This window comes from Mustela nigripes, chromosome 2 (genome assembly GCF_022355385.1).
Source record: "Mustela nigripes isolate SB6536 chromosome 2, MUSNIG.SB6536, whole genome shotgun sequence".
NCBI lineage: Eukaryota > Metazoa > Chordata > Mammalia > Carnivora > Mustelidae > Mustela > Mustela nigripes.
Genome location: NC_081558.1, coordinates 218,238,570 through 218,250,992, shown reverse-complemented (window position 1 = coordinate 218,250,992; position 12,423 = coordinate 218,238,570). Strand labels below are relative to the sequence as shown.

General features: G+C 60.2%; 1 protein-coding gene across 2 annotated transcripts in view; it reads right to left on the bottom strand.

The window, feature by feature from the left end:
- ADARB1 (adenosine deaminase RNA specific B1) overlaps nt 1–12,423 on the bottom strand; it is a 75,927-nt gene that overhangs the window by 29,508 nt on the left and 33,996 nt on the right. For both annotated transcript variants that reach the window (XM_059392508.1, XM_059392509.1), the window contains 5 exons: nt 10,832–11,766; nt 6,358–6,472; nt 4,253–4,421; nt 3,275–3,423; nt 1,939–2,107 (listed from right to left, as the gene is read on the bottom strand). In XM_059392508.1, coding sequence (XP_059248491.1) covers nt 1,939–2,107; nt 3,275–3,423; nt 4,253–4,421; nt 6,358–6,472; nt 10,832–11,766 — 1,537 coding nt within the window. The remainder of the gene's footprint in view (nt 1–1,938; nt 2,108–3,274; nt 3,424–4,252; nt 4,422–6,357; nt 6,473–10,831; nt 11,767–12,423) is intronic.

Genomic DNA, 12,423 nt, shown 5'->3' with positions numbered 1-12,423 from the left:
ACAGGGTGAAACATTAATGACTCAGGTAGTGACAACGCGAGCGGTTTCTGTTCAGTAAGAGCACGGCACGGACCAAGACGACATGAGTTTGGACTGGAGAAGACACGGAACCATTTTGTCCCCAAAGATTTTATTTATCCATTTGAGAGAGAGAGACAGAGAGAGACAGAGAGAGAGAGCATGAGAGACGAGAGGTCCGAGGGAGCAGTGGACTCTCCATGGAGCAGGGAGCCCGATGTGGGACTCGATTCCGGGACTCCGGGATCTGACCTGAGCCAAAGGCAGTCGCTTGACCAACTGAGCCCCCCACGTGCCCCGACACGGAACTTCTGAAACCAAGGACGGCAGTACATACCACATGAGAGATGCCTATAGACAAAGAGGGAAAAAGCACGAGATCCCAAAGACAAATGGGCAGAGGGTCTCGCCAGGCAAGTCTGACGAGAAAGCTGCCACCCCATGCGCCCAGCAGACCCCAGTTTTCAGATGAGGAGACTGGTGTCTCACACGGATGGTGGAGGTGTGAATCGCATGAGCGCTCTGGGGCACGTCTGCTATCATCTGAGAAGTTCCACACGAGTACAGCAGAGATCCTGGATGGCGAAGGTCTAGAATGAGCTACGCTCACGGAAACTCAAGGCTGAACCATAGAGGAGAGTCAGGGCCGACCCAAGCCTGGTCAGTGAGGGAACGGGCAGGGTAGGGTCCGCGACAGCGACAGGGTCTTTGCAGAGCTGAGAAGTAATCAGCATCAGGGACAGTCCCCGAACACTGGCTTGAGAGAAACTGTGAGACACAGGACAGCATTTAAAACCCAATTTCGGGGGCGCCCGGGTGGGCTCCATGGGTTAAAGCCTCTGCCTTCGGCTCAGGTCATGATCTCAGGGTCCTGGGATCGAGTCCCGCATCGGGCTCTCTGCTCCATGGGGAGCCTGCTTCCTCCTCTCTCTCTGCCTGCCTCTCTGCCTACTTGTGATCTCTCTGTCCAATAAATAAATAAAATCTTAAAAAAAATACAAATCCAATTCCATCTCTAAAAATGACAACAGACGCATAAATACCCCAGCATGACGCGTGTTTTTCAAGGCTGCACACACACACACGCACACGCACGCGCGTGCGCAGGACGTGAAAGTGAACAGAGGGCGGACACGAAGGGCACGTGATAAGCAAAGGCGTCAGGGTGGGCACGTGGGCACCTGTGCTTGGGGGGGCAGCGGCTGCGTGTGAGGAATCAGGCTCCATGTCCTTGAGGTTCCCTGACAAGATCCACTCAAGAAAACCAGCCCGGGAGGCTCACTGACCCCTGCGCAGGGCGCTGGTGCGCACGCTCGCGGGGCCGGCCGCTCTGGCAGCGCAGACGGGACACGCTCGCGGCGGGCGGCCCAGCAGGGACGGGAAGACGGACGAGATCTCAGCCTCACGGGCTCTGCGCCGTCCAGTCCCTGCCATCTCCCTGTGTTACTTCGTTTCTCTTCCCAGTGGACATCTGTGAAAACCTACGAGCACTGGAGCTGACGCCAGCGTCTGAGCAAATGGTCACCCGGCCTGGACACACCTGCTTCTGAAGGCACATTGTCACACGAAGACGAACAGTGTGTCTGCGGCAGCCCAGCCTCGCGCGGAGCCACCCCCCGCCCGGACGCTAGGGACACCTGCGCTCCGTAACCCGAAGTGGCCGTCAGCGGCAAGCAGGACTGCCCTGTGGCAGCCGGGAGGAAGGAAGACACTGTCCCTGCAGACGGTGGCAGACGGGTGTAAAGTCACCATCTGCAGCCCCGGACTCCGCAGAACCCGCACGTGTGAACCCAGACGCGGAGCAGCGCGAGGGGCCCGGGGCCTGCGGCAAGCGGGGCCCAGCTCGATCCCCACCGGGGAGGAGCCCCGGGCCCGCGGAGAGCACGGCGACCAGAGCCCGGAGCCCGCGGCCGGCCTTACCGCGCCATCTTGTCACTGCAGGACATGGTGAGCAGCCTCTCGCCCTGCAGCACCCCGTCCCACGTCTGCAGGCTCGCGCTGGGCCGCACGGGGATCGTGCCTTCACCAGACTCTATCTTCGTCCGCAACTGTCCTCTGGCCTTGCGGTTCGGGTGTCTGTCCGCCGGTTCTAGGAGAGGGAGGCCGGGTGAGGGTCCCCGCGGGCAGCCGCCCCGGATGGCGGACATCCGCTCGCAGCCCTGCGCCGCGTCCGTCTCTCCGACACGGACGTGCAACACGGCAGAGAGAAGGGCCGGACGGGCTGCGCGACAGACCTACTCCGGGACACGGGTCTGTCCGGGGTTCGGGAGGGAGGGCTTCCGTTCGAACCGAAATGGTTTCCCTCGTGAAAAAGGAGCTGGAGCAGAGGGGACAAAACGCGAACGTGCGCGACTCTACGTGACATGACGGGTGTCTGAGTGTCGTGTCTTCTCCCTGCGTCTTTAAACTTTCAGAAACAAATCCTAGAGATGCTGAAATCAGCGGGCGGAAGCGGGCACGCACACCCACCTAACGGGCTCTCTCTGGGTTACGTGAACCTGGGCGGCCAGAATGTTTCCTTACACCAGACAACGTGCAGCAATTTCCCATAGTGGGCGCGTGTTTCCTCGGTGATCAAGGGGACGAGACCTCAGATGCTGAACTGGAGTTGCTCCCGCTCAGGACAAGAGATGAACAAGGACACAGGTCACTCCACGACAGCGGCACGGACCTGGCGCGACGACGCACCAGGGCCCCCGGTCACTCATGTGTGCCTGCTTCTGACGTGCCCGCCACAGCACGCAGGTACACGCGCACCAGAGCACAGCTCGTCCGAAGCCCAGAGGCGGAGAACGGACGGCCAGATCTAAATACGAGTCTGACTCAGCAGCCTCGCGCTAACCCGCTAGTGCACGTTGGGCACCTCTCAGGTTTCCTCATCCAATTATTCCTTGAAAAGAAAAGCCTTGGGGGCGCCTGGGTGGCTCAGTGGGTTAAAGCCTGTGCCTACAGCTCAGGTCATGATCTCAGGGTCCCGGGATCGAGTCCCGCATCGGGCTCTCTGCTCAGCAGGGGGCCTGCTTCTTCCTCTCTCTCTGCCTGCCTCTCTGGCTACTTGTGATCTCTGTCAAATAAATAAATAAAATCTTAAAAAAAATCCTTAAAAAAAAAAAAAAAACACCTTGTGCTTTTATATATTCCCATCAGATCTACTTTTGAAGCCAGAAGTTTCAAGAAAAGGACACTAATGTAGGTCTGCTCTGCTGTCACGCCATAACCCGAGCCTCCCAGAGACGCAGCTGGCCGAGCCCCGTACCTTCCAGGATGGGCTCGTGCGGCGAGAAGATCCTGGCGTCCCCGCAGGGAGACGTGCTGATGTACAGGTGGAACTGCACGGTGTCCCTGAGCTTCAGGCCCCCACGCTCCGACTTCTGGAAGATGGATCGCTTTTGGTCCTCTTTGTTGCTAGAAGGAAGAGTTGCAAAAATGAACTTTAAAGCCGTATACAGCCAAATTTTTGTCTGTCGTAACTCACGACGATTGTCAGAGGCCACTGCTTTCAACAGGGTACAGGTCGCTCGAACCGGGACGTTTCTGTGTTGGTGAGAAGAACACAGCTAGTGACCGAGTCCACCCAGTAAAGACGCCGTCGGAGTGGCACGAGTGTCCCTTCTTCCCATTCAGAACTTCGACACAGACAGACGGCACATAAGCAGCGGCTCGGGAAAGAAAAGCAGCTCAGACGGGACTAGAACGAAGGGCCCTGGGCCCCCGGCGGCTCAGCTCTGCTCAGGCTCCCGCTGCGCCCAGAAGCTCGCCGCCCCGAGCACAGACCTCGGATCGACGGCCGCGTGGGCCACGAGCACACGTGTGCCCACTATGTGTGGTCACCCCCTGGACTCGGAAGCTGGAGCATCATGGGAAAACAGGACCCAACTTCACCCTTGCCAATAAAGTCACTATTTTAAGAATTTTTCAGAGATTACAGAAACGATGGTTTTGCGCTACACTCTGACGGGAGGCGTGGTTTTTAAAAACTGCTTCCTCGGGGCGCCTGGGTGGCTCAGTGGGTTAAAGCCTCTGCCTTCAGCTCGGGTCATGGTCTCAGGGTCCTGGGATCGAGCCCCGCATCGGGCTCTCTGCTCGGCAGGGAGCCTGCTTCCCCCTCTCTCTCTCTGCCTCTCTGCCTGCCTGTGATCTCTGTCTGTCAAATAAATAAATAAAATCTTTAAAAAAATCAAAATAAACAAAAACCAAAAACTGTTTCCTCTAGTCCCGCGCTCCCGGAACTCACTTTAAGTAGAGCTCGAGCTGTGTGTAGAGGAAGCGGAGCAAGGCCCGCCGCGCTATGATCTCCGCGTGGCAGTCGTTCAGCGCGAGGCCGCGGTCGCTCATGTACTCGCCGTTGATGCACTTTGTCCCTGTGGAGACACTTATCACCTTGGCGTCTTTCACGTCTGTGCCTGGAGAATGAGCAAGAGAGGATGCCTCATGCCTCGCCCCCTCCCGGCTCTGTGGCGCTCGCCGCCTGTGCTCCCGGGGGGAGAGGCCCCTGCCCCCGGCTGGTACCTTCGCAAACTGGAAACCCCCCCACCCAAGGACTCATGGCATGACGCTCTGGACACAAACCTCCCTCGCCTGTGAGTCTACAGGCTCTAACCCCAAGGAAGGTGTTTCCTCTGGGGCAGCCTGGTCTTCTCCTGAACGTTCCCCGCTGGCTCCCGGGAGGCAGCCCCAGGTACAGGCCGACTAACTGGTCCATCAAAGTGCCGTTAGGCTACAGGGAAGGGCGTGCGGCCGCCCGAGGGACAAGAGGAAAGAGAGAACGTGGCCCGTGGGGTGTTGGGAACGGCCCTGGGAGCGCAGCCACTGATGGGACATCTGCTGACAGACCATGCGCTGCAGACACAGGGCAAGACATGGACACGGCCCTGCGGTAACCTCCCTCACCGCCTGCTACACGCACGGCGCGCCCCGAGCAGCAGGTGCAGCGCCCGCCCGCAGGGTCTCCGCTTCATTCCCACACGCGGCCTCAGGGGCACGCGGCCTGTCTCCATTTAGCAGATAAGGACCCACGGGGCCAAATGGCCACCCAAAGTCGCTCAACCAGCAGGAGCCCAACCTGAACCGCCATCTGACACCAGGGCCACAGGCCACGGGCTGGGTGGCACTATCTGCAAGGGAACACGGTGGCCCTGAGCATGAGGTCCCCAGGGAGATGCATGGCGAGGGCACCACGGCCCGGGAGCCAGTCCACCCCCTCTGGGCCAGCGAGAAGAGCTGCCCAGGAGGACCCGGCGGCTGCTCACTCCTGCTGCTGGCCGGGGCACAGAGCCTCGCCCAGGGAAGACGGCGTCCCAGGAGCCGAAGCATCCCCCTTCCGTCACGCGACAGACAGCAGCAAAGGGAGGGGCGGGAGAGCACGGGCATCTACCGCAGAGTTAGACCCCAGGGCACGTCCAGGGCACGTCCCCCGACCGCAGACCCACGCTCAGCTGCGCCAGGGTGAGGACGTGGTGCAAGGAAAGGCCGTCACTAAAACGGCACCAGGTGTCCTCGACCACCCAGGGGCTGGCCGCCCCGGGACCACGGACTCACGTCCGGCCCGCGATGGGAGAGAGAGCTACCTTGGAAGAAAGGACAGTGCGTTTGCCCACACAGAGGACGGGGTTTCCTCCCTGACCGGCAGGTGGAGACAGGCAAAGCGGTCCCAGCTCACTCGCTTGCTCTCCGGCCTTCGGGAGCTTTTTGCACACGGCCCTCCAGGCTCAGCCAGCCAGCGAGGGGCCGAGCGGATGCCCCAGAGCAGAGGGCCCCACAGGAGCAGGGGTCCCCTCTGGGGCCACCACTGTGGTCTCCTGCCCCTGGGAGTGGTCCCTGGGCAGACAGGGCCCAGCGTCCTCGCCCCTGGGGTGCAGGAAAGACTCGGGTACCTCGCGATGGTGGGAACTTCTGGGTAAATGTAACAGGGCTCCTTCCGCCACCCCGAAGTGTGCTTTTTACCTGTGCATTTCCTGTTCTTGCTAGAGCTGCCTGTCCCCACAAAACTAGCCATCAGGGTCACTCCTGGGTAAGTCAGATGCGACCCGCTGGCAAATGAAGCAGGAAGGGGGGGTGGTGCCATTTTGCTGGACTTTTCCAGAGTCAGTCAAAACCGCTCACATGGGATTATAGGAATCAGATGCTAATAGAGCAGCACGCTTTCTCCAAATAAGAAAACGTAGGTTAAAGCAATGAACATGTAAGAGAAAAGTTTGGAAAGTGCGGCTCCCACGTTTGCAGGTGGCAGGGATTGTGAGGAACTAGGAGAACAGCCCGTTAGTGTCCCAGAGACGGTCGGCCACGGCCCGAGAGCACGTCCTCTCTCTGTTCGGCGTGAAGCACAGCCCAGCGTTTTACCTGTGGTCATGACGACGCCGGCTAGAACTTTCCTGCGAGCGTGCGGAGAGGAGAAGTTGTCCGTCAGGTCGCCGAACTTATCCTGCACCAGGCGGGCCACGGCATCGGCTAACACCTGAGGACCACAGCAGGGAGTCAGGGGTGTGGACTGGCCCCTGCCCCGTGCACACCGACAAGGCTGTCCCTTCGGCGTGGCCTTACAGATGGCTTCTCTTCTGGAAAGCCACACGGGCAAATCTGGCAAACAGGCACGTGTCTGTGCGTGGGCGGGCGGGCTTTTTTCTCCCTCCAAAACACTCCCTGGAAACACAGGCCCGCGGAGCTTTGGAGGCTCTGGGTGGAATTCTTCGAGAGTCTCACGGACAGGGACAGTCCAGAGCCTGTGCCACCCCTCTGGCCCTCCCAATACCCCAGCCCCCCCGCCCCTGGATGAAGAAGCTGAGGCAGGCCCCAGCCAGAGCGCCCCCCCGGCCACCCGTCTCACACCCTCCGCGGCTCTGCACCCAGCTCTCCCAGCCTCCGAGGCCACGGGGAGCGACAGGGCTTTTGGAGGAAGTGAAAGTGCTCCATCCACTCGGGGGCTGACGGGGCCAGGGAACACTCCCCTGAGTGTGACCCACCACAACATCAGGGCAAGAGAAGGGGCTGCATGATGAACGCCCAGGAGAAGAGCCACGCAGCTGTGCTCAGCCTCCGCCTGGGGCACCAGCTGCACGGCCTGGGAGCAGCGCCGGTGAGGCCTGGGAGGGCCCCCGCCCTCAGACAGCACTGACGGCCACGCTCCCTGGGGAAGGGGTGACAGGTGGCTGGTCCACTGCCAGACCAGTCGGCCTGCCCTGCAGGCCGTGTTTCCCAGCAGCGAACACAGCCGTGGTCTTGCTTCACGGTTTACAACGTATCTTGGATACAAGCGTTTCTGGGAAGTGAAGCCCGACGGGACGTGCGTGTGGGCAGTACGTCCTCCAACCTCACACTGGTCCGTGAGTATCAAACGGCTATGTCTGGTGTCCCCAGCTTGGCCTGTGATAAAACACTCCCCAAATGGACAGAAACGTCCATCATCCTAAATGATGACTTTTTTTAAAAAAAAATTATTTATTTATTTGTGAGGGAGCGAGAGAGAACACAAGCAGGCAGGGTGGCAGGTAGAGGTAGAGAGAGAAGCAGGCTCCCCACTGAGCAAGGAGCCCAATGCGGGACTCAATCCCAGGACCCTGGGATTAGGACCTGAGCTGAAGGCAGCAGCTTAACCAACTGAGCCACCCAGGTGTCCCTTAAATGATGACTTTCTTTGAAAAAAACAAAAGTCACCAGGATTTCTTCCTCCTGCCTTTGCCCCAGTAAGTACCAAAGAGCCCCCAGAAGGCTGCGCTCAAGTCGGGGGTGGGGAGCATGGACAGAAAACGGGGGGCAGCAAGCCCCCCCGCACCCCAGGCAGAGGCCTCAGTGCCACACGCGTGGGGGCAGGCGACACGGTGGGAAGGGGTCAGAGATGAAGGACCACGTGTTCCCGTTTACGTAAGAGAAAAAGTCTCGAGAGGCTCAGAATAAGGCACAGAAAAGAAAAGCTTCTGTTTTGTGCCAGGTCCAGCCAATCTCCAAACCACAGAGCTCAGAGATGCTCAGAGGAGGTCAGGTCCTTGCGTGGACAGTTACTGGTCAGAGGCGGGCACGGTCAGCACCAGGACTGTTCCTCCAGCCCCTCAGAGACTGCAGGTAAGGAAGCGAGTCTCTGTACGTGCTGGGGGCGCCGTACGCGGCAGAGTCACGCCCGCGCCCCCCAGCCCACACCCGCGCCCCCCAGCCCATGCCCGCGCCCCCCAGCCCCAGGTGTCTCTGCAACAGCCCCAGGTGCTGAGAGGCCGCGGCTCAAAGCTGGGCTGGGGCCGATGGCCGGCTTTTGCCCCTCACAGAACCCACTAGAGGCCGAGGGCTCTGCACGCCTCCATGGTCCATGGCGTCTGGGTTTAAACCCTGGAATGCCACTATGGACACGATGAAGGCAACAAGTCCCATGACCAGGGACTCAAGGGCCACTCCAGGCCAATGGTGTGGATGCTCAGCGCTCCCGAGGGCGGGCCTGGAGACGTCCCGTGCAAAGATGACGGAGCCCAGAAATCAAGCTGTGAGGGCTGATTCTGCAGGGACCGCCCCAGGTCCTCCAAGGAAAGCTCCCGGGGGGGTGCTCCAGAGACACCACGGTGGGGGCCCAGTGAGCAGACACGGGGACAGACGGCTCCGCGGCCACAAGGTTCAGAAACGAGCACTGGGAGCCCGCAGAACCCAGGCAGGCGGCCGGGGGCAGGGCTGACGTGACCCCCGCCTACCTCCTCCCTCCCTTGGTGGGATTTTCCCAGACGCCCCCCCAGGTGAGGCCCCACGCGGACCCCAGCAGAGCTCTGGTCTCTGCTCCCGCAGAAGTCCGGGCCCAGGCTAGGACCCCTGCCTGCCTCCCTGCCACGCTGGGACCCCTCCACCCTGCAAAACCCAGGCATCAGGGGTTCGCAGCGCTTGGCAGGTTTCCAATCGTCTCACATGCGACTCTTCTGATGCTAAGGGAAGTCAGGTGGCCGCAGACCGTGAACAGTCGTGAACTCAAGCTGGAACACGTGCAGCAAACAGCAGACCTGAAAACAGGAAATCTCCAGGGAACTAGTGCCACCGACGGATGAAGCGATAAGCGGACCGGCGTCCTCTGACAAACGCTCGCAACAGGTTAATGTGGGCGCATCACCTGTGGGAGGCCACGGGAAGGCTTGAGACGAGACCCAACCAGGCCCTGACTGGGCCTCCGTTAAAGGCCGAATAGCCGCACAAAAGGCTAAGGTCGATAAAGTCGAGTAGCCCTGAGAAAGGGTCTGTGCTCTGCGTTGGGTGCTCACCCACGTGACTTCCCACACGTTGGCTAGTCAGCTAGAGACGATTGGGCCGCGGTCAGACATTCTTGGCCGGACCTTGCTGTCCGTGCACGGGCTCTAGCGTACGCCACAGTCAGACTGAGCTGTGCTTACACAAACTATGTCTTGAGTGGCCTTGAACTCAGCACATCTGGCGCTAGAAGGTCTGCTATTGGTGTTTAGGAAATACATAATGGGAAAGCTTGGAGGATTTTCTGTGCTTGTTGCAAACTCTTTAGTAATCAGCTAAAATTAGATACTTTTCTTAGGATTGTTTCTGTTAGCTCTATAATGCCTCACAGCCTTGAATAAAATCAGCTCTATGGGATGTCCTCCCTGGTGCTCCTCCTGCCCCGTCTCTTTGTCTCTTAATTTCTTTTCACCACCCTCTTACCCTCACGTTCCTGGTCGATTTGTCGTGCCGGCCGCGACAATCACCGGGTTCATTAACTGCCCGTAGGACACTCTGAACGCGCTACTTCTTACATGATGCTGTATTTGGCTCAGCTTTAGGCAGAATAGTTTCTTCTTCTAAACCCTAGCAGTACCGGTCACCTCGGGCAACAGCACAGAGAAATTACTCTAATTGTGCTCAAAGGCACCAGAGAAGCCTCGACCTTCCAGATTCTTCTACGAGAAATACAAGCGGTCCGTGCACCGATCGGAGTCCCTTCATTCTCTCCTCACACCAGTACACAATTCATCTTCAACCTCGGTACTACTTCAACAAAAAGGAACAGAGAAGGGTAATCGATTTTCTCTCTAAAAAAAATTGTGACCCTCACCCAGAAAACTGGATTTCCAAGAAGAGAAGCAACACACAAAGGTTTCTAGGCTGTAGAGATGCCAGCCACCTGCTATCCCCCACTTCGTGCTTCCCCTTTTGTGTGCAAGCCACGAGCCCGCCTGAAATTCTGTCTTCGTCCTGGTCTTATGGTGGGGGGGGCGTCCACGCCCAAACAAGAGTGGACGCCTCCCTCCGGCCGGGCGGCAGGGAGGCCCACATGGACCGCACCTAGGACATTCCAGGTACAGATTCCCAAGCCCCGTGAGGGCCACTGGAGGGCCCCGTTCCATCCCTCACCCTCCAAGAGGGATCATGCCTGTCATGGAGCACCCCCTGGCCGGGCCCGCCGCTGTCAGCCCCGCTGGAGCTGGGAGACACCCACTCGCACCCAGGCTAGGCTCTCAGCAGCTGGCCGGCTGGCCTCTCTTCTGTGCTCGGGGTTCCCCGGGCAGACTTGGCAGGAAACCGCTGAGCTGCTCATGTCACAGGCTGCTACGGGACCTGGGTCCCCGCAGGGGAGGCCTGGGGGGAAGGGAGCCTCGGGCTGCCATGGGGCGCGGGGCAGGGCTCGACCTGGAGGCCGCCGACAACGCTGCCCCGGTGGATGCTGGTGCACGTCCTGGCCCCGGACAGGCCGCCCAGCACACACCACCCGGGCAGGCAGGATGCCCGGAGCCAGACTTACCAGTGCCGTTCCAACAGGACATCAACAGGGACCAGGAAAAGGAGCCCTGTCTGAAAGCACTGTCAAGACATGGCCACCGTTTCCGGCAGCGGCGCGCGTCCTCACCTGCGGCAAGTGCAACTGCAGGCCCTCGCTGGGGATGGGCTGGCGAGACGGCGTTTGATCCAAGTGCAAGTTAAAAATGGTCGCCAGGGCGGACTGCGCGGCCCGGGCCTTGGCGAGCTTCTTGTTCCTGCCCGAGCCCTCGAAGAACTGGCCGTCCACCACCACGGACATGACGAAGCTCTTGGCGTGGCTCTCCCCGCTCTCCGACAGGAAGTCGTACTTCAGCCCGGGCCGCAGCTCGTTCAGGATCATCACGGGGTTCTTGCCGCTCGGCGGCGGGAACGGCGGGGGGCCGGGGAGGGGGGGCTGCGCGAGGCTCGCGGGCGCGGGGGACGCCGCCAAGCTCAGGTCCCCGCTGGAGCTGAAGGAGTCGTCCCCGTTGGAGCCCAGGTAGAAGGGCGCCTCCGACCGGTCGGGGGTCTCGAAGCCGTTGAAGAGCGTGTCGGGGAAGTCGGCCTGGTCGGACGTGAAGTCCGTGTTGGCGGACAGGGTCCTCCCCATGGCCAGGTGCGCCTCGGAGGCGTTGGGGAACTGCACGAAGGAGCGCAGGGCCTTCTCGGCGGCGTGCAGCTTGGCCTTCTTCTTGGTGGGGCCGGAGCCCTCGAACACCTGCCCGTTCACTTCCACGGACATGACGAACAAGGGCGCGTGCACGGGGCCCGTCTGCGAGAGCAGCGCGTACTGCAGGCCGGGCTTGATCTCGTTCAGCTGCATCAGGGCGTTCTTCGGCAGCGCGGGCCCCGGCGGCCGCCTCCTCTTCTTCAGGCGGAACTTGGCGCGGCCGTTGCTGCCCTCCTCCAGCGGCCGCTTCCGGCTGGCGCCGCCGCGGCCCCCATTGTGGAGCGGGGCGCCCTCGCCGGGCCCGGGCGCGCTGCCGTCCTTGGGGGGCGCGCTGTCCAGACCGCAGCTTTCCTTAACATCTGTGCTGCTCGAACCTGCGGTGCCCAGAAAGAGTAACTTACAACGCCTTCGTTGTAGGATCTTGTAAATGCAAAATTTATAGATTCCTTCGTCTCTTTGTAACTGGGTAAGTGATGTGTGCTTATCCCTCCTTCCCCGCGGGGCGTGCGGACAGCCGCCCGGGCCACCCACGGACTGTCGCCCTGCCACCACCGCTAGTCTGAATCCCCAGCTGCTCTGCGTTAAAAGGGGAATCTTGGAAACAACTTTCTCCTACAAGAATATTCTGAGTGTCTAGAGATGCGCTGTTCAAGCTTATCAAACTGCAGGATGGCAGCCGAATCCGAAAACCTCCCGTCAGCGCACACACACCCCTCCTCCCCATGTCCCTGCTCTCGGGCCCTCAGGCTCTGGACAGCAGCGCTTCCCACGGGGACAGGACTTCAAGCGGGCATTCTGAGCTCATCAGCGTTCAGGCTCTGAATATTCACATCAGGTGCAGTGCCTTGATTTAGTCCTGAATCGCTCTCAGGGGACACCTCTCGAGTCCTGGGAAGCGCTCTGGCTACTGGGGGGGCCCTGAGGGGGCGGCTGCACTTCCAGTACGTGCTTCCACTCTTTCCACGCTGTGTGGGGACTGTTCCCCTGCGAACCTTTACTACATTCCCCTACAGGGAAAAAATATGTAGAAA